General features: G+C 42.3%; 1 protein-coding gene across 1 annotated transcript in view; it reads right to left on the bottom strand.

Annotated features, from left to right (window-relative positions):
- Nucleotides 1-474: 474 nt before the first annotated feature.
- Nucleotides 475-22,774, bottom strand: part of LOC146026158 (40-kDa huntingtin-associated protein-like) — a 44,394-nt gene continuing 22,094 nt past the window's right edge. Inside the window, exons 7-12 of the mRNA XM_083156575.1 lie at nt 20,770-20,862; nt 20,156-20,220; nt 16,258-16,339; nt 5,543-5,589; nt 3,803-3,858; nt 475-955 (exon numbers count right to left, since the gene is read on the bottom strand). Coding sequence (XP_083012701.1) covers nt 874-955; nt 3,803-3,858; nt 5,543-5,589; nt 16,258-16,339; nt 20,156-20,220; nt 20,770-20,862 — 425 coding nt within the window. The 3' untranslated portion in view covers nt 475-873. The remainder of the gene's footprint in view (nt 956-3,802; nt 3,859-5,542; nt 5,590-16,257; nt 16,340-20,155; nt 20,221-20,769; nt 20,863-22,774) is intronic.

Raw genomic sequence — 22,774 nt, 5'->3', positions numbered from 1 at the left:
CCGCACACATCCGTCAAACCCAGCCAGAAGCAACGGAGTTAGGGTGCCGGGGATACTCCCAGAATCCTTACACAGATCTATGAGCCAAGTCTCCCCAAAATAACACATGGGTCCAGAATCTTATCCAATATCTCATGGGTACAGCACAGTAAAAACAGGCTATGATTGGGTTGCCTAACACCACCATTGAGCCAAAATCTTGTTTCTAATCAGTTTTTGCCATGTGGTAAATTACCTGCAGCAAATCTATATACCCCCCATGTTCTCTCCTTGCACTACATGTGTGTGAGCAGGCCCAGGGCAGCACGATGTGGGCCTAGCCTCTTCATCAGGCCATCAATGCTCAATGTCATGTGCCAATATATTCCATGGTGGAACTTGGATCCTTTGTTGTGTTAGCGTGAAGTGATGATATGAAACGAGAGTTATACAACACAACACGAAAAAATAAAAAAGAGACCTCTGCAATTCAGATCAGTTAGGTTCATGGTTACTTTATAAAATAAAGCTTAACAAATGTGGGATGAAGAATTTCAAAGCATTTATACAACCAATGAAAACATATTTTAATTGAAAGTTAATTTGCCTTAATGCATTTACTTCCCATAAATATACTACAATATCGTTTTATGCAATGTATTTAGTGCAAATACAGAGAGCTTATCTTGAATTTATTAAATTTGAACGCAAATAAATAAAATTTTAAACCAAATAACTTTTTTCTTAAGCATAGAAGACAACAATGAAAAAAAAAGGTGTAAAAAAAAGCATCATATGTTTGAGTCGCAACTCCAAGTCTTGGCAAGATGGAAATCCTTATTTGAACTACTGAGAGCAAAAACCAATGGTCCCACAACTTCAAATAGGTGTAACTCAGATCCCTTGACCTGAAGGAGAAATCATTTCCTGAAGGACCAGATGCAGTAGATGGTTCTGTTCTGCTGTTAAAAGAGGCCTGCAAAAGTAAAAAGATAAAGCCAGGATGTTACTGGGTGCACCTGATGATAATGGGCTACAGCAACAATAAAACTCAAACTGGGGCCAAAAACCTTATGTATTACAGATAAGAAACACTTAAAAAATGTAATGTTTGCATAGTCACAAACCATATTCTGATGTTTTCCTCTGAATTAAGCTTGATTCAGTTCCTATCTTAGGAGCCACCCGTGTGGGTGGAAATGCTGTTCACATGCAGGCAAAAAAGGGGCATGGCATCACAGCGGGCATAACCTTGTGTCCAGGACCCCTGTTTTTATCACTCTGGGGGTCCTGAACATGTTGGCTGCCCCCTGCCTGTCTCTTGTCACTGAGCAAAAGTCGGCACTTTGGTGTCAACCCTTGGTGGAAGAAACTCGTCTGCAGCTCCTCTCTCACCTGTGACCTCACTGATGATTCACTGGCATTTTAGTGTGTTTATGAGATGCAAATATTAGGAATCTGGGTAATTCCTCTAAAATCAATAAATAGTGTCAAAGAGAGTAAAAGAAACACAACAAAAGATGAATTATTGAAGGTGGAGGGAAGTACAAAGGGTAGGGGAAGAAAAGGGAAGCAAAGGGGTCACAAAACATGCAACCAAAATATCCTGGGATCTTACTGCACTGTTGTCCCTAGTAGAAAGTTCAGTAAGCCATGAACCAAGTCTCACAAGGGGACAATATTTGGACAGGTTTAAAATAAAAGGATCATTGAACCCCTGCAGCCACATCTCCACCAACAGTCAAAAAGACAGGGACATTTTATTAAGTCTTTCAAAAGTATGCAGTCTATTTGCTAGGACTGTAGAAAACACTGGAACTTGGCAAATAAGTGCTAGTTATCTTAACTATCAAGCTTCTATTTCAGTAAAAATGGTAAGGGTGCCGGATGACTCGCCGACAGTTGGGATCCTGATGGTCAGTATACCAACCTTAAAATCCTGACTGTTCAACTGCCGGACAGTTGCAATTCCGACCAACAGTGGCTATTCTCCCTTGTGGGAGACATGACCCCCATAGAGCGAGAATTCAACCTGTGACGAGTGAAGTAAGCCACTGTGCTCGCAAGGGGCTTTTTTGCACTCCCCACCCTTCGGCATACCGATGTCAGTATACTGACCGTTGGGATCCCGACCATCGGTGAGTCATACCGAACCTGTTCGTCAGGGCACACTAACAGTGCAGATTTTAGTGATAACCATGCATGAGCACAGATGGTTAAATTAAAATAACTACAGTACTTAAGTCACCTATTCTCAAGTACACCTATCGTTGAAATCAGGACTGTGAGGGTGCCTTGAGGACTGCGGTTGGGAAAACCTTAAGTATATGCTTAGTATAATGACCACTGTCTTTGAGATGCTCTCTACTAGTGTTTCATCAAGAAAAGGTGTCATGTCACTTAGATAATTAATAATATTACAGAAAACCAGTAATGTAAGTTACTGTATGCAACACAGGAATAAATAAAAACATATCTGCTGAGCAGTGCCGGTGAAACTGAGAATTGCATAACTATAATAATGGTCTGCATGGTATTTCAGGATTCCTTTAAGGATTAATCAAAGATTAAGACAAGGATTAACCCTGTCTGGAAAGAGAAGAAGTGCTATACGCATATTACATAACAGCTGTAGCAAACTGCGTGCAGTGGATTTATATGTTCCGGAACCAAATAACTCTTTAGTTATTACTACTTAGACTGCACAAATAATTGACCTGAATTTTCACATGTTCAGGTTGTTGACAATATCTAATCACTAACATTGACAAAGCAGTGAGATGGGCAATGGACTTATTATTGCTGAAATCCTGCCTAACACAACTACAACAAATTTTTATTGTTTTTATTCGTATTGAGCAGGTTATAAATATGGTCAGGAGATGGCCAAATATTAGCTTGTTTGTGTCCTTAACCTCATCTGATCCTTCAGCCTGTGCAATGAAGGCTGGCTCTCATCCAATATTGCTACATATGGGTCACTCCAGTTGCGTTGTAGACAGTGGTTCAAGTGTGGAGGTACGGGGTGGCACGGTGTACCGCTAAAACATATTGTGCTGTTACCCCATACCACCATAACAAATGACCCGGAGCAAGTGCAGGTTTGTGTTGTGACATCATGGCATCTCTATCGTGTGGGCCGCAGCTTTTCAGAGGCTGTCAGCCAGGAAGACCGATGCCGGCGGAAGTCCCTCATAGACCTTTTCAGAAGCTCTGAGGCTGAGGAGGGGGCGGTGACCAAAGCCATCATTCACCGACTGCCTCATATGGCTCTATTGTTAAATCTGGTGAGAAAAGGACCGAAGGATTTCCCCTTGGAGTTTCATTCCCTTGTATTTTCACAAAATCCGGTCTATAATAATGATGCACTGAGAGTAACTTGCAGTCTGTTTCCAGATCTAATGACCAGAAAATCACCTTTACTTACTGTAATAAGCCATCTTGTCTAACCAGATTAAGCAACCTGTGATTGCATACCTGTTGGAGAACAACAATTCCCAGCATCACCAGACTATGCTTGGATTTATAGTTCAACTATAGCTTACGTCTTCCACATAGCATACACATTTGATATGTAATACCACATGGTAGACTGCCTATTTACATGCAACATTAATTTTCCCTATATTCTATATGCCCCTTTTGTCATGTAGCCACTCCCCCTCATGTCGTATGGCCATGCCCCTGACCACACCCATTTTCATCGCGTGCCACAGTACCACAAAGACATTTTTTCTACTTGCACCACTGATTGTAGATCAAACCCGTGACTTGCCAGCATTAAAAAGTAACAATTTAGAAGTAAGAATTAGAAAGCACTCACCAGAGTTCAACTTGTAAGATTTTTAGAGACTCCACATCATTTTCCTGGCATGCCATCTAGCAAACAAAATAACACCAGTAAAACAAAATGATTTCATTATGTGCACAGAAGAGGTTTCAACTCCCTCTACACATAACTATACTTAGGCCTGGTACACACCAGAACGATCCTGATTGTTAGTAGATTGTTAGCAGATTGTGTGATGCTCGCACGATCCTGTTGGAGCACACAATCTGCTAACGATCTGCATCCAATCTGATCCCAATCCGATCTGAGTCTGTATCCAGTTGAATGGATCTTTTACAGATCCTCACTGCAGCAGGTAGGATCTGTAAAACGACCAAACGACAGCGGGGACGCGCATCGGATTGGAATTGGATCGGAATTGGACCTAAACATGCCCAATCTACATACAATCTGCATCCAATCGGTCGGAATTGGATCCAGATTGATGGAATTGAGCCCTAATCGTTCTGGTGTGTACCCCCCCTAAGTAGAATGTGCATTTCAAACAACCGCATCTCATCAATATATAGAAGTGTCAGTACATAGTTACTGTATTTTCATGAAACATAAAATATACTTTTAAGACAAAGGGGCAGATTTAACGAGTGATATTTTGGTTATCACTCAAAATGACAAGACTTGTTAATAAATCTCCCCAAAAATGACATCTCAAAATGTGCCTCTGTAATCAATGACTGCATTCTCCTTACAAGAACATACTGACAAGTGAAGCTACTGCACCACTGAATGGTGATTTCCTCGTGACCAATGTCTTTCATTGGTTCCTCAACTTAATGTATCTACAAGCAGAGAAACCAATGAGAAATACTGTACAAGGAAGCAGGCTAAAAAAATAAAAAAGAAAGAAAACACTGAACAGCGACTCTCTGTGCTGTGACTAATGAAAAAGCAGATGGCGCTAGGGCTCAGCATTATATGCGTTGTACACTATTTACAAGATTAAAAGAGCAGCCACTAGACTGTGTGCTTTGTATGTTATTCAACAGATTGGGTCAATTGTCCAGTCACGCTCAGATAACAAAAGCGGAGTATGGTATTATGGGACATATATTCAATATCAGGAGAACATGTTTGTTGATAACTCTTCTTCAGCTAGAAAAGCACATCAATCCTAACAGGGCAACCAACTGCAAATGAGGGAAAAATAACAAGATGGAAATACAGTATTTGGTTAAAAATAAAACAAAGTAGTGGCTTAATTTACTCATAAAACTGCACAAAAGATGTGAAGTTATGCCAAAAGTTTATATAGACACAAAACATCTTACTTTAAGCGAGCAAATGCTTTGAAAGCTAGTCTGCTACCTTGTGATTGCCTCTGTGTTTGTGCATGTGAAAGAGAAATATGTACTTGCACTTGTGTGGTTTAAATGTTTAAATTAATTGTAATTTTTTTTAAATTATTATTCAAATATGGTCTACATTGAATGTTGAACGATGTTAATGTTCTGTGTTAAGTGGCTCACCATTGGATCTGCTACTAGCGCTAGGGCTGTTGAGCCTGACTAGACATTGGACTTGAAAGGGTTAAGCCTGGTGAAGAGGTAACATGGAGATAATTAGATGGTGATAACACACCAGCTATGTTTGAAAAATAACAGTTAGGAGTTGATTGACTGGTGTGTTATATCCTTCCACTTTATCTCTTCACCAGGCTTAATACATCTGCCCCAATTTACCATGCATGTCTTATAGGTAAATACTGATACTTGCCACAACAGACTGCAACAGTAAAAAGACCTCTTCAGTCAAATAATTCACTGCAAAAATAAAAAGTGAAACCAAAGTCAGTGGGCAGAAATACTGTAGACATAAAATAAGACGCAAGCCATCAATAACCTGATTTCTCTTCACCTAAACACTTAGGGGGTATTCAATTAGAATGATTTTTTTTTCAGCAAGCCAAAAAAAACCCTTCCCCTATTAAAGTGCAGCAGTTTTCGGATGGTTTACCCTCCGATGCAGTTTCCCTTTTATAAAAAAGTAGAAAATGCATCACAATAAATTGTTGAAAACGGACACAGTTCGTAATTTGCAGCCGAGTAATTCGCTGATCCATATGATTTCTGATCGTGATGATTTTTACCACAGTGGAAAGATCGGCACTAATTGAATACCCCCAAAGGGGTAAATTTACCAAGATAGAATATTGCACACCGCAAACAATCAGATTCTATTTCTTATTTATTATGCACCTTCTAGTACAGTGATGGCTAACCTTGACACTCCAGCTGTTGTTGAACTACACATCCCAGCATGCCCTGCATCAGTTTTTAGCATGGCTAAATAGTAAAACTGTAGCAGGGCATGCTGGGATGTGTAGTTTAACAGCTGGAGTGTCAAGGTTAGCCATCACTGTTCTAGAAGATAATAGATGGAATCTGACATCCCATCTTCACTAGAACTCCCATTTTAGTAAATGTAGCCCTTATATGCAGATTGAATACTCAGGAATTGTGCCCCCACAGTTTATGGCTGTGCACATTACCGTACAGTATATTACAATAGCAAAATATCGCTAATTTCTCTGCATTCATATATGAAGTGTAAGGCTAAATTAGCAAAGTTAAAGTTCTAAAGGCACTGTGGGGCCAATGCAGAGTACTGAGGGAGTCATGGGAACATTTATACAAATGTATTTCAAAAAGATAATGCTTTAAAAATATTGATGCAATGTGTACCAAATGTATTAAGCTGTCCTATAATTAGTTAGGAGAGCTGAAGTTACTTGGAACTCAACGCAACAGATTTCAAATCCAATATGTTTCCCATTACACAAACATACTACCCGTGTTACAGCTACTTCCTATAATACTTATTAGTTACTTTTAATTGGAAATTATATATATATATATTGCCCTATGAACATTTAATCAATAGAAACATACCATTCAACAGCATAATGTAAGAACCACTTAATCTAGTCTGTCCATGTACACACACTAGGGTTAATGTTTGTTAGGAGACAATAAGCCCCACCAGTACAGTTTTGGCTTGATGGAAAAAAAAAGGAATACTTGAAGGAAACCCATGCAAACACAGGGAAAATATACGAACAACAGATAATTCAATGACGAACAGGAAATGTAAAAAAAAACATGCAGTATGGACCTTATTCTGGTTGATTCGCAAGACTGCAAATTTCGCAGCCTGGCAAGTCGACCAAACGCCGCCTGGCCGATCCCCCGCAGGCATACGAATGGCTGTTTTGCATAAACATCCATTCGCAGCTTGCATGCGGGGAAGAAATCATTTGACGGTCGCTGACCATCTAATGATTTCTGCAGGACACACAGGTCTACGGGCGCCCTGTGCGGAAAGCGGGCAGGCAGCTGACATTCACTAACGTCAGCTGCCTGGCCCCCGCACCATCGACGAATTTCCTTGCGAACACGCAGGGGAGTGACTGGACCAGAATAAGGTCATATGTGTGTTCCACAGTTGAATAGCCATAGCCAAACCCTGTTGTTGCTGGAACAGAAAATGAGATGCAATGATTACTATAGAAAACAGCACATCTTTTTTTTTAATTTTCAACCGTTAGCCGAGCACTAATTAAGCAATTGGAATTTTCCGATTAGCTCAATAAGTGTGCAGTATCTTGAACTTCCAGTTATGGGAGCCAGATCTTCTGCAGCACTAGTGGGTATGTAGTCTATGGGTGTGAGCATTTTTTTTTTCCAAGCACCAATCGGGTTATCAGCCCGGTTTTTATCTAAATTGCATACAACGGGTATCAGGAGGCATGTATATGTAGTTTTTTTTTTATCTTCATTAACCCCTTCCCGACATTTGACGTATATATACGTCATGGCCGGGATGTACTTCCCGACACATGACGTATATATACGTCATGACTTTAAACTGTCCCCGCGTCTATAGACGCGGTGACAGTTTAAACATGTCTGCTGTCCCTGACAGCAGACATGTCCCTGCATGCCCAGGGGGGGCGGCGATGCCTTCCCTCCGTCGGCGATCGCTGTGATTGGCTGTTCAATGTGAACAGCCAATCGCAGCGTTTTCCTGTGTTACCGGCGAATATGACGCTCGGTAACACAGGTGTCAATCACCGCCGGGTGTGAGGGGGTCACCGGTGATGACCACACCTCACCCCACCTGCCCCCAAGGCTGTGATTGACCAATCACAGCCATAGCGCGTGATTTAAACTAACGGTGACTGCTCTGCAGACGCCATTCCGGTCTGGAATTGCATGCAGAGCGGTCACTGTGCCAATCTGTCGTGATATACATACCTGATCCTTGCCTGATACTTACCTGATCACCGCTGGTAGCGTGCTGCCAGCAGCTGGATGCTTCCTGGATCTTGTCACTTCCTGTGTGCTGCTGCTGCAGTGTCATAGAGTGACAGATAGTGAGAGATAGTGACAGAGAGTGATAGAGAGTGATATATTTTGTGTCTGCTGCACCCCCTTTTGTGCTGATCAGTATATCTGTGCTGATCAGCAACTTTTTGGGGGTGCAGGGGTTATTTTTTTATATATATATACCTGTCAGTTGCACCAAAGCTTGTGCTGCCTGTGCAACTGACTGCTGCCCCCCCTTTTGTGCTGATCAGTATAAACTAAGTGATCAGCACCTTTTTGGGGGTCCAGGGTATATTTTGGGGTATATATACCCTGTCAGGTTGCACCCACAGTTGTGTGCCTGCTGCCCCTCACTGCTAATCAGTGTTGCATCACTGATCTGCAGTTTTTTTTTTTTGGAGAGTGCAGTGGGGTTTTGTTTTTACACCCACGTTGCTTTTGTGGGTGTCCTGTGGCCGCTGAGCGCTGATCAGTGACGTACATCACTGAACAGCATTTTTGGCACAGGGTTGATATAATTTTTTTTCTGCAGATTTTTTAAATTGTTTTTTTTTGGAGAGTGCTGTGGTTTATTCTTTTTAAATTGTTTTTACACCCACGTTGCTTTTGTGGGTGTCCTGTGGCCGCTGAACGCTGATCAGTGACGTACATCACTGAACAGCATTTTTGGCACAGGGTTGAAATAATTTTTTTTCTGCAGTTTTTTTCTGCAGTTTTTTTTTTTGGAGAGTGCTGTGGTTTATTTTTTTTAAATTGTTTTTACACCCACGTTGCTTTTGTGGGTGTCCTGTGGCCGCTGAGCGCTGATCAGTGACGTACATCACTGAACAGCATTTTTGGCACAGGGTTGATATAATTTTTTTTTTTTTATTGGGATCAAATTCCTGTATAAAGTATTTTTTTTTATGCACTACATACACACTACACACTACATACCCCCCGTGTTGAAATAAAGTTTGTACCCCCCCTACACTATACACGTGTTGAAACATTACACTTACAGAAACACAAAAATAAAAATGGCATCCCAAATGTCATCCCAAATGTCATCCCAGTCATCCAGAAGAATGTATTCAGCGGAGGAGGCATATGCCATGCTTGCCTCTGACTCTGACACAGCCAGTGATGCAAGCGGGGAATTTGAAGGATTCGTCTTAACCTCATCTTCCTCCTCTAGTGATGAGGGACCCCCTCAAAGACGCCCCTGTAGAGCAGCTGAGACCCCCCCCCAAATGATTGATCCCGTATGGACCCCACCACCAGACAATTTAGAGCTCCAGGTTCCTGAGTTTTTGGCCATCCCAGGAATCCAATTTGATTCAACAGGTCTCAGAGAAATTGACTTTTTCAAATTATTTTTCTCTGATGATTTTATAAATTTAATGGTGGACCAAAGTAATTTATATGCCCAGCAGTTTATTGCTCAAAACCCCACGTCATCATTTGCTAGGTGGACCCCTGTAGATGCAGTAGAGATGATGACGTTTTGGGGTCTGGTGTTACAAATGGGCATAGTAAAAAAGCCAGAAATTAGGCAATATTGGAGTACAGATGTTCTGTACAGCACCCCACTTTACCGTATGGCCATAACTCGGACTCGTTTTGAGATAATCCTTAAATTTTTACATTACACCGATAATGCACAGTGCCCACCCAGAGATGATCCCACCTTTGACCGGCTATTCAAAGTCAGGCCGGTCATTGATCATTTCAGTGCCAAATTTGCAGAGTTGTACATCCCTGAAAAATTTATTTGTATCGACGAGTCCCTTATACATTTTAAAGGAAGGGTTAAATTCCGCCAGTACCTTCCCAGTAAGAGGGCAAGGTATGGCATAAAAATGTATAAACTGTGTGAAAGCACCTCAGGGTACACCCACAGGTTTAGGGTATATGAAGGGAAGGATTCAAGAATTGAACCGCCAGAATGCCCCCCTCCCTCGTAGGTGTTAGTGGAAAAATTGTCTGGGATTTAGTGCACCCCTTCATGGATAAAGGTTATCACCTCTATGTGGATAACTTTTACACTAGCATCCCCCTGTTTAAGGCCCTTGGTTCAAGAGGTACAGAAGCTTGCGGTACTGTGCGCAAGAACCAAAGAGGCCTCCCAAAAACGCACGTTGCCCAATTACTGAGAAGGGGTGAAAGCAGGGGAATATGCACCGAAAATATGTTGTTGGTCAAATATAAGGACAAGAGGGATGTCCTTATACTGACAACAATTCACGGAGACAGTACCACCTCCGTCCCTGTACGAGGTACCAGTACCCACACCTCAAAACCGAATTGTATCCTAGATTACAATAAGTACATGGGCGGAGTGGATCTTTCAGATCAGGTACTGAAGCCGTACAGTGCCCTGTGGAAAACAAAAATCTGGTACAAGAAGCTGGCCGTGTATATCATCCAGATGGCACTGTATAACGCTTACGTGCTATTCCGTTCTACCAGCCAGAGGGGGACATTTATGCACTTTCAAGAGGAAGTCATAAAGGGCCTAATATTTGGGAACCAGCAGGCAGAGGGCCCCAGTACTTCTAGTACTGGCCCCCGTATTGTACCAGGGCAGCATTTTCCGAATGAAATCCCCTCCACTGCAAAAAAGGGCAGGACACAAAAAAGGTGCAAAGTTTGCTATAAAAAGGGAATAAGAAAGGATACTATTTTCCACTGTGAAACTTGCCCCGACAAACCCGGCCTATGTATAAAGGAGTGTTTTAAAATATACCACACATCTATGGATTATAAGGTTCATCATTTCACCGTGCTTCGGGGGTCTTGCTAATGCCACATAGCACCCACCATTCATTCCACCAGAATCTGTGCTGCAAAATCCAAAAATCACTCCTTCCCTTCTGAGTCCTGCCATGCACCCAACTGGTATTTTTTGGTCACATATGAGGCATTGCCATACTCGGGAGAAATTGGGGCACAGATTTTGGGGGGCTTTTTCTCCTTCATACCTTATGAAAATGAAAAAATTTGAGCCAGAACTGCATTTTTGTGTAAAAAAATGTAATTTTTCATTTGCACAGCCCAGTTGTATCAAAATTGGTGAAACCCCTGGGGGTTTGAAATGTACACTATACCCCTAGATGAATTCCCTGAGGGGTGTAGTTTGCAAAATGGGGTCAATTGTGGGGGGTTCCACTGTATTGGTGCTTTGGGGGTCTTGCTAATGCGACATAGCACCCACCAACATTCCACCAGAATCTGTGCCGCAAAATCCAAATATCACTCCTTCCCTTCTGAGTCCTGCCATTTTTTGGTCACACATGAGGCATTGCCGTACTCGGGAGAAATTGGGGCACAGATTTTGGGGTGCTTTGTCTCCTTCATTCCTTGTGAAAATGAAAAATTTTGAGCCAGAACTGCATTTTTGTGTAAAAAATTTAATTTTTCATTTTCACTGCCCAGTTGTACCACAATTGGTGAAACCCCTGGGGTGTAGTTTGCAAAATGGGGTCACTTGTGGGGGGGTTCCACTGTATTGGTGCTTCGGGGGTCTTGCTAATGCGACATAGCACCCACCAACATTCCACCAGAATCTGTGCTGCAAAATCCAAATATCACTCCTTCCCTTCTGAGTCCTGCCATGCACCCAAATGGTATTTTTTGGTCACATGTGAGGCATTGCCGTACTCGGGAGAAATTGGGGCACAGATTTTGGGGTGCTTTGTCTCCTTCATTCCTTGTAAAAATGAAAAATTTTGAGCCAGAACTGCATTTTTGTGTAAAAAATTTAATTTTTCATTTTCACTGCCCAGTTGTACCACAATTGGTGAAACCCCTGGGGGTTTAAAATGTACACTATAGCCCTAGATGAATTCCCTGAGGGGTGTAGTTTGCAAAATGGGGTCACTTGTGGGGGGGTTCCACTGTATTGGTGCTTCGGGGGTCTTGCTAATGCGACATAGCACCCACCAACATTTCACCAGAATCTGTGCTGCAAAATCCAAATATCACTCCTTCCCTTCTGAGTCCTGCCATGCACCCAAATGGTATTTTTTGGTCACATGTGAGGCATTGCCGTACTCGGGAGAAATTGGGGCACAGATTTTGGGGTGCTTTGTCTCCTTCATTCCTTGTAAAAAATGAAAAATTTTGAGCCAGAACTGCATTTTTGTGTAAAAAATTTAATTTTTCATTTTCACTGCCCAGTTGTACCACAATTGGTGAAACCCCTGGGGGTTTGAAATGTACACTATAGCCCTAGATGAATTCCCTTAGGGGGTTAGTTTGCAAAATGGGGTCACTTGTGGGGGGGTTCCTAACTTTTAGCATCTTATGGTGCCTAGAAACCTACATGGTGCCTAAAAAATAATCTCATAAAAAGGAGGCTCCAAAATCAAGTAGGTGCTCCTTCTATTATGAAGCCTGTGGTTTGGTCAACGTGCACACTAGGGCCACATATAGGATATTTATGAAAACAAAAGAATTGGGGGAATCAATTTTTAGTCACATTTCTCTAGTAAAATCTACTGTGTTCCTTAGAAAAATGTATTAAAATTGAAAATCTGCAAAAAAAATGAAATTTTGAAATTTCACCTACACTTTGTTTTAATTCCTGTGAAACACCTAAAGGGTTAACAAACTTCCAAAATGCTGTTTTGAATACTGTGAGGGGTGCAGTTTTTGAAATGGCATCCTTTATGGGGGTGTCTCACATACAAGTCCCTCAAAGTCACATCAGAACTGAACTGGTCCCTAAAAAAATCAGTGTTTGAAATTTTCTTGAAAATTTGAGAATTTGCTATTCATATTTTAAGCCTCCTAGTGTCCAAAAAAATTAAAAGGAGGTTGAAATAATGATGGAAACATAAAGTAGACATATGGTCTATGTTAGTTATTAACTATTTTGAGTGGTATGATTATTTGTCTCACAAGCAGAAAATTTAACATTTTGAAAATTGCTAAATTTTCCATTTTTTTACGACATTTTGGTATTTTTCACAAAAAAGACTGTATCGACCCAAATTTACCACTAACTTGAAGTACAATGTGTCACGAGAAAACAATCTCAAAATCACTGGGATAAGTAAAAGCAAAAAAAAGTTATCCCCACTTAAGTGATACATGTCAGATTTGAAAAAAAGGGCTCTGTCAGGAAGGCAAAAACAGGCTGCGGCGGGAAGGGGTTAAACTTCATTTCCACCCTCAGGGTGCAAATAGATTGCTAATGTGAGCGTTCGCTGCGGATGGAGTAAGCCGCCCCCCCCCGGCTTACTCAATCCGCAGCGAGGACTCAATTAGGAACTGAGATTTACATTTTTGGTCATCACATGCCTTAGTGGTGACACAAAACTCCAGTGGTTTTTAACCCATAATTATGTGGAAAATACCAGCCAAACCAGTAAGCCACTCAACTACTAATCTGAAGTAAGTAATTCCTCCCACGGTTTTCACGCAGGCTGAGACACCCAGAAAACATGAACTAAAGACCTCAACACCTTAAAGCAGAGGAAAATGAGAACTCTCTATTTAGCAAATTAGAGGGGACTGTGGGGAGTAATTTGAGGTCTTTAAAAAAAAATATATCCAAGTGTTCTGTTAATTAAAGTAAGAGCTTGAACATTGGTCTGGGTTAAAAAGTATATGCAAAAAGATCATTTTTTGAAGTACCCCATAACTACCAGTAATAACAGCATATTGATATATTAATTCCTATGCACACACTGTTAAATAATCTTAATGTCAGGGGGAAATGACCTATAGCATGTGGGATGGGCTGAACAGCTCAGAAACATCTCTCACCAGCACCAGTGCTCCCTTGGAATGCAGTGATACCGTACTTTCTTTTATACGCAATACTCAACAAAAACAAGGCGCACAGTTGCCTAAGGGTCTGCTAAATAGTTACTGTCCCACAAAATGATAGCCTTAAACCTACATCTTAAATTGAAAGCCTGCCTCCACCTGCTGATATAACACCAGCTCATTATACTGCATCTCTCCTCATCCTGCAAGCTCTCCAAAATCCACAGTGATGAGCCTCATTTCTAAAGACTGTAGTTACAGTATAAGACTTGGTGGCTGGTGTGGTTGCTGAATGGTCTAGGAATCTCACACTACTTACATAATGTGAGCTAGCAGGACACACAGCAGGCAATAGCAGGGTGAGACTTGCTGGCTGGTGTGGTTGCTGAGTGGTCTATAGGAGTCTCACAATACTTATGCTGCTTTCACATTGCAAAATGCAGGGTCGCACCGGGACTTTGAAATGGTTCAGTCCTGGCGCGACCCTGCATTTTGGTCTATTCACATAGCCTCAGGGAACCGGCAATTTTGCTGGTTCACTGATGTCATGTGGGCCATAGAAAGCAGCGCTTAGAAGTGGCGCTGCTCCAAGCACCTCTTCCTCCATAGTGTAAACGGGAAATGAGTCGCTTGACCCGATTATCCGGTTCACACCGCAAAGCAACACAGCAATGAATCGGTAAGAACCCTTCTTTTTACCGGTTCGTATTGCTGTGTTGCTACTGGTTTGCAGGACCCAGTAACCCCTTTCACATTGCACCTATTACCGGGCCGAACCGGCATGAACCCAGTAATTAAATGCAATGTGAAAGGGGTATTACATAATGTGAGCTAGCAAGACACACAGCAGGCAATAGCAGGGCGAGACCTGCTGGCTGCTGTGGTTACTGCAGTGGCGGATTCAGGCTGGGGGGCACCTGGGCCCTGCCGTTTAGAAGATTTCTTTACTCTGCAGCGCATGCAGCTACAACAGGGAGTCAGCGGCGATCTCCCAGTTACTGCTACAGTATTTGTGAGGTGAGCGGCCGTCTGCAAACTCCGATGCCGGAAACAATTCTCCAGCATTATGCGGCACATACAGTGCCCTGTTCTCCACTCCCTTATTACACCAGGGTGCTGAGAGCGGGGTACTGTATGCAAAGTGCTGGGGATTTGCTTCTGCCGTCAGAGTTTGCCCATGGTCGCTCGCCTCACATATAGAAGGAACTGGTGGATCACCGTTGACCCCAGTGGCGTAATTTTTAGCAGAAAATTGCAGGTTTTAATAACAGCATCAATTCCATTCCCTATGGGTATTATCATCAGGCATCATGCCTGATGCACGAAAAGGGGGTTGTGGATCCGCACAGAGTTGGTCATCATTTGTAGCATTCGTAGATGGTCATTTATTTAACCAATATGAAAGACTACCTGTATGGATTATTGTAGTCATGGATTGGCAGTGCGCCCAACACATTCAGTATTTGTCACTGAATAGAGGGGGGTTTGTTTGCAAAGGGCAAACGGAAAGACAAATGCCTGATGAAAATACCCATAGTGTATTAGAACATTGCTGTTATTAAAACCTGCAATTTTCTGCTAAAACTTTTGGAGTGCCGTGTTCAAGTCCTTTTAAGATGTTGACAGTAATCATCAAATGAATGAAGAAAGGGCTTTCTTCATTCATTTGATGATTACTGTCAACATCTTAAAATGATTCCATATTGATTACTGTTTTTATTGAAAGTTGTATACACACTGTTAGGCCCACGGGGCTTTTTTCAAAAATATCTTTATTAAGGATTGAGCATGACAAAAATACAGTCGGCAAGATGCAGTTGTGTCTTTTGCAGCAATGCAATAGATTAAATTGTACCTTTTTCTATCATTACCACACAGGCAAGTATATATATGTGGATGAACATGGCTGGGGGATCGTGAAAATATGGAACAATTATTGGTGAGAGGTTCCCACAGGGCTTTTTTTTATGTATTTATGTATTAAATACCCCTATACAGTTCTTTGATTTTTCTGTACAATTTAGCGCCCTCTGAAACTTCTCTTATCTTTTTCTATATCAAGCAGCACTCCTCGTAGTATAATTATGGGGCGCGCTTATATTCACCCATCCAGAGAACTAAATGACAGGTAGGAGCTGATTGGCTGGCTCTTTACCATTCTCCATTTTATCACTTTTTGAAGCTTGATACATCTGGCCCTAGGAAACATTTGTCCTAGGAGCGCTGTAACAAAATTACGGAGACACTGAGGTTGCCTTGAACCAATAAAGTTCATGATGCGATTGAATGCACAAAAAATAAAATCAACAGAAGTTTGTCAACATGAAAACATATCTAGATACCTACCATGGCTGTGACTGTCAAAAGCTTCCCAGTCATATTTCTCTAGAGTCTGTGCATGTTCAGGGAGCAGTTTTTGAGGGGGAGGCTAAAACAAGAAGGAATACGGCTCAGAAACAAATACAAGGTCAGCACCTTCATTATTAGTCTTACTAATGAATTATGCAATAATAGAAGGACTATAGGGTACATTTACTAAGCTGGGAGTTCTATTGAAGATGGGATATTGCCACCAATCAGATTCTATTTATTATCTTCTCTATAAGTTGCTAAATAAATAAGTAGAATCTCATTGGTTGCTATGGGCAACATCCCATCGTCAACAGAACTAGCACCTTAGTACATTTTACCCCAATTAATCAAAAACAATCACACATTCATAATTTACATGTAATAGCTGAAACGTTGGCTCAACCAAAGAGCAACCAGTTAGATGATCTTCCTCGTGTGCCACCTCCACATAAACATTTAGATGCCTCCTGCATGAATATGTGACCCCTAGCTGCATCTGAGGACGGAGCATCATATGACTTGATGTTTGGCTAAATAATAAACAAAGGTTACACAGATGGTCCACCAAAGCACCTTCACCGAGGACAGGAAATCTATGTCGTAAAACCTCAGCACTCCCCAAAAGAGGGACGACGTCTCACTATTGGAAAATGGAGGCCATCATTGTCTGCAGCCATACTGCATCTGATGACACGGATCAGCAGTGCACATGCACAGTACAACATGCATAGCCACAGTGCGTGTACAATGTAACGATTATCGAATCAGTCCCATTGTTGATATTGATTTATATTTTATGCTGATTCACATATTTTGGGATTGCCACTTATTGTTCCTTGGCCTCAGATTCTGCGCACTTCTGTTCCTTCTGGTCCTGAGTTTTGTCTCATGTCCCAGTCTGATATACCTACATGTATGTCTAGGTCTCTGCTTAAGCACTTCAATAAGTCTAATAGAGCAGTGATCCCGATACACTGGCATTTCTTCATTCCCCGTTTATCTGTGATTGAAGACAAATTTCGGTACTTGTGAGTTATCCGGGCTGCCGATTTCTAAATCGGGTCGGATCGGGCACATCGCATCGCATCGCATGCGACCATCGGATGCGATGCGATGACCCGATGTTTCCATAGGAATCAATGTTAAAATGGACTGAGTCCATTTTAACATGGAATTCAATGGGAAAAAGGGGTCCTTTTCATACCCCTACTATCCAAGTGGGCATGGAGTTGGATATAAACCTGTGGCGAGCGTAGCGAGCCACCGAGCCCGAAGCGTGGCGAGCCCCGCGAGGGGACACAGAATACCGTCTTCGCTCGCCACGCTTCGGGCTCGGTGGCTCGCTACGCTCGCCACAGGTTTATATCCAACTCCATGCCCACTTGGATAGTAGGGGTATGAAAAGGACCCCTTTTTCCCATTGAATTCCATGTTAAAATGGACTCAGTCCATTTTAACATTGATTCCTATGGAAAAATCGGGTCATCGCATCCGATGGTCGCATGCGATGCGATGCGATATCGCATCTGATTGTATGCCTTAACTTAAGGCATACAATCAAAAAATCGGCAGCCCAGATAACTCACAAGTACCCAAATTTCTTTGGTAGACCAAACAGCCAACAAGCATTCTGAGGTTGTGGCAACATGGTTTAAGACAGGGCTGGGCAACACCGGCCCTCCAGATGTTAATGAACTACACATCCCAGGATGCTTTGCATTAGTTTTGCCATGTGGCCATGCACAAGTACTGGTTACAAAGGCCTGATGATCTATAGGTTGCTCCAGTGGTGGGTTTTAGTCCTGTAGTTAGGGGGGGGGGGGGGGGGTGTCTAAAGGAGAGTCCATTTGACCCAGTGAATAACAATAACCCCCCAATATGTATGTATGTATGTATATACACACACACACACACACACACACATATACACACAAACACACACACACACAGGGGGGCTCAACACTCACCATAATGAACTAACAGATCTAATAAATAATGGGGCTTTAGTTTATTGATCAATGCATTTAAGCTTGCAGCCCATCGCCAAGTCCTACACTCACAATTAGGGGGTATTTAATCCTAGCCGAGATTTGACTTTCTAGTGGTCAAATCTCGGCCGCTTTCGCCTGTTTTGGGTACATTTTCCCCAAACAGCATGGGGTTTATAGCATGGGCGAAAATGGATGCAAATTCACCAAAATCACGTGAATTTGCAGCAATTTTGCAGATACACACAGTTTTCGCCAATGCTGGATTCTTTGCCCAGGTGAAAAATCAATGCTGGGATTGATAAAATAAATATTTGATTATTTGTATATTATTTGTATAGTGAGTGTTAAGCCCTCTGTATCTGTATTTATTAGAGCATGTGGTCACAGGCCACTGCACCCCAACCTTCATATGAATGGTGAGTGCAGTGGTTTCCTGTATGTATATATTTATGTTACTTTTTAATTAACCATTCTGTGATTATAGATTTCTCATGCACCCCAGGTAAGCTCATTTATCTGAAACCTGTGACAGCTGCCCCTTAGTGCTAACTCAGAAGTTGTGTTGGTGATAGTCTCACCTTTAAAAGCCATAGGTGGAAATTTACTAAGAATACGAATCAGTCGTATTTGTATCTTTAATATGAATGAATATGACTACCAACGGCCATATTCTTGCCGAAATACAATTAGTAAATAGGGCATATTTACTAATCTGCCATATATACTGATTCGTATTTGGCCGATGGTGTAAGCAGGCGTATTCCACCTGATTCGTATTTAAATACAAATATGAGTCAATAGTGAATATAAATACAACGGAGCCTGCCTCCGGTCCCCGCCGCCATCGCCGCAGGTACCCCTCGCCGCCCCGAGCACCCCCCTAACCCTGCCCGTCTCCCTGAAGTGGAGACGGGCAGGGACATGCAGTGTCCCCGCCGAGAGACTGGGATGCGCGTGTGTGTGAGACGCACGTGCGTCCCAGTTCAGTGTAGCCCGTCAGCCGGCGCTCGCCAGCCGGGAGGGTCTGGCAAGCCCCGGCCAAGGATGGCAGGGGCTACATCTGTAGATGCACTAGGATATATAAAACAAACAGGTGGGTGTCTGGATATATAAAGTATCACCAACGCGTTTCGCTGGGCTAACGCCAGCTTTATCAAGGTCACCTTGATAAAGCTGGCGTTAGCCCAGCGAAACGCGTTGGTGATACTGTTGTGGCTGCAGATCTGGGGAGACATTCGATTCATCACCTGCTCACAATCCTGACCACCAGGTCCCTAACCATTTGGAAAAGTCATCGGCTCATTCCCTGTCCATAGGATACAAATTAACACGAGGTGGAGGGTCAGGCTTCCAACAATCGACCACTCCCTCGGTTGGTATAAAGGATTACAAACTGCCGAATCACTTGGACTCCATCCAACATTGGGACTATTATAGAGTGGACAGTGCAGGACGTATTGAAATCCCATTTGGGTTCATCTCCCCACGTGAGATCTGGCCATCAGCCAATTTATTGGTATAATCTTGTTTTTACATGTTTGTATGTTAATTGTATTTTTATTTTTTAGATGGATTTATGTTAGTATGCACACATGTGCATTTTAAGTGTTCAACGAGCATTACATTTTAAATGAAAAAACATTGAACAATAAGTGGTTTCCACTCATCATTAAATAAGAGCGCTGCTTTTTCCTTTGTGCACACACTTTGTTCTTTTTTTGTGGGGACTGACCATCATCACCTCAGCAGCTGCTATATTAAGTACAGCACCTCTGTTTTAAGCGCTCCAGAATGGCAACACCTAGTGCTGACCCTTTAATTTCTTTCTCTTTTTAGAATAAATATAACAACCTAGATAAAAGGATACTGGAAATGACAGTTGTGACATATCCTTCGCTTACCTGCAGCAGCATAAGGAGAAGGACCCGCGAGACCTCACACTTTACTATGATGTCCAAGAATGCCCCTGCAACAAAGGCAGCATTTAGTTTATGGTAACACTTGTTGAAACTGGACTAGGACAATTGAAGTTACTGTATGTTCTAGGTTAGTCTCTCTACAGCCAATAGTGTGTTTGCTAAACATTGGTAATTCCTGGTAAAACTATGCATATGCTGTCCACATTTTAGTTGGTATGTGATCGTTCGGTCAACAGTGTCTCGGTGGACAGTCATTACAGATGTAGCGCCGCTCATCCAGCCCCGGGGCCCGCCAGAACGCCCTCGGATGCTACATCTGACTGGGACGCGCAAGCGTCCCACACGCATGCGCGTCCCAGTTTCCCATCTAAGTAGGAGAAAGAGAAGCACCTGAGGGGAGACAACCCTGCTTGCAAGAGCTTACATTCAGGGCAGGGGCAGACAGGTAGGGGTGAAACAGATGGGTAGACAATCAGCGTGGATTTGCAGTGATTTTAAAAACCCTTAACAATGCCACTCTTTAATAAATAAAGTCTATTATTTTATGCATTCTTCATTGTACATTAAATCTATTATGATTCACATAGCTTTCTTACCTACTGGCAGACTGTTCCCTGGGGTGTGGAGACCCTTCTCCTGAGCAAGAAGTTGCATTTCTGTGAACACTGCTAAAGCTCCATCATAATCACCTACAGAGAATTTGGAAAAAGCTGTTATAATACTGCAAAGTAAGCTAAACAACTTTCTGAGAAGAGATGTTTCTAGTGAATGCATGGTGCGACATGTGCGGCATCATTTTTGCTAATTTTTCCATTAAAACGCTTATTTGTATAACAAAGTGAATGCATGAACAAGCAGCTTCTTCCGATTAAAATATGTGGCATGCCTATATTCTGTGTACGGCTGTATCTGCATAGGAAATAGTGCTTTTCAGGAAAACACAGTAACGTAGTAACGTTCTATTCCTTATATAAATGCAGCTGCAGTTAAACACTAAATACTGAAATTATGCAAACCATTTTAATCAGCAGAAGCTGTCTGTGCATCACAAACTCCATTTTGCAAATAAGACACATTTTAACACTGGCATATATTCAGAGAACTGGATCCGGCATGCACATTAATGTTATATGTACAGTTGGGCTGTAAAATGGTTGGCTTTACAAAAGCATGACATGTCTAGCAATTTGTAGATTGTATTAGTAAATGTGTGACTGGCTAAGATTTATTTCTGTTATAAAATACACTTATAACTGTGTAGTATAACTGCAGGGCCAAAACCAGGATTACTGGTGCCCGGGGCAAGGCAGCAATTTGGTGCCCCCCACCCCACCCCACCCCACCCCCCCCCCCCCCAGAAAAAAAAAAAAACACCCACCACAACAACTATAAACTCTGCCCTAAAAACCTATGGCTGATTTACACTGTGAATAAAAACTTATTTCAGCGCACACTGGCCATCTTTGGGGGGTAGTCAATGTTGGGCCACGACTGTCGGTTATTTGCAGGTGGGATACACTGCCGAGGGACGAGAAGGGGCTGGGAATCGGCGAGCTGCGACTGGGAGCCCTTCCATACACAGTAAGAGGCACCATTTCTGCCTTTATTCTCATTACAATAATCTGCAGAACATTTCATTTTCGCACAGCTCCATATTTAGGGAGGAATGCCTTCACTCCACACAGCTTCTCCCCTCAAGCGATGCAAACTTTCACCACTTGGCAAATCCTGCCATCTAACTACTAGTTACCAGCCCATCAAGAAGACAAAACAACTTAAGAGTAATGTCAGCACCAGTGACTGTGACAGAACAACATTTGACTTGCTCCCTTGGGCACCATCTAATGGCTGCCGGTGCACAAAACACCTGGATTATATCATAGAGGTGAGGAGCAGCAATAGCCTTTTTAACTATAGGATTCACTATGGCAGCAATCTTGGTGAACTGAGCAGATGTGGTGCGGTGCCTCTGCCAATTTGCACTTTATACATTGCATTAAGCCTGCATGTCAATGTGAATTGTATGCTTCTTTCTGCAATAATGGATTTCTGAAATTGGAACAAAGTATACCTAGCAATGGAAACCATTTACAGATATACTGTAGGATTTACTATGAAGAAATTGGATTTTCCATTTTTCTGATCACGATGTCTAAAACAGTGATGGCTAACCTTTTCAGCTTGGTGTGTCGAAAACCATAAAAAAGTGTAGCCTTCCTCAAGTCGCGCGTCACTTGAAGAATTATCAATAATTTGATGATATTTGAAGCCATTATACATATGCCACACACCGGGATGCTCCATTATACATATGCCACACACCGGGATGCCCATTATACATATGCCACACACCGGGATGCCCATTATACATATGCCACACCGTGATGCCCATTATACATATGCCACACACCGTGATGCTCCATTATACATATGCCACACACCGTGATGCTCCATTATACATATGCCACACACCGTGATGCCCATTATACATGCCACACACCGTGATGCCCATTATACATATGCCACACACCGTGATGCCCATTATACATATGCCACACACCGTGGTGCCCATTATACGTATGCCGCACACTGTGGTGCCAT

This window comes from Crinia signifera, chromosome 8 (genome assembly GCF_055691185.1).
Source record: "Crinia signifera chromosome 8, ASM5569118v1, whole genome shotgun sequence".
NCBI lineage: Eukaryota > Metazoa > Chordata > Amphibia > Anura > Myobatrachidae > Crinia > Crinia signifera.
The sequence above is the reverse complement of the archived record's forward strand: the minus strand, read 5'-3'. Positions and strand labels throughout refer to the sequence as shown.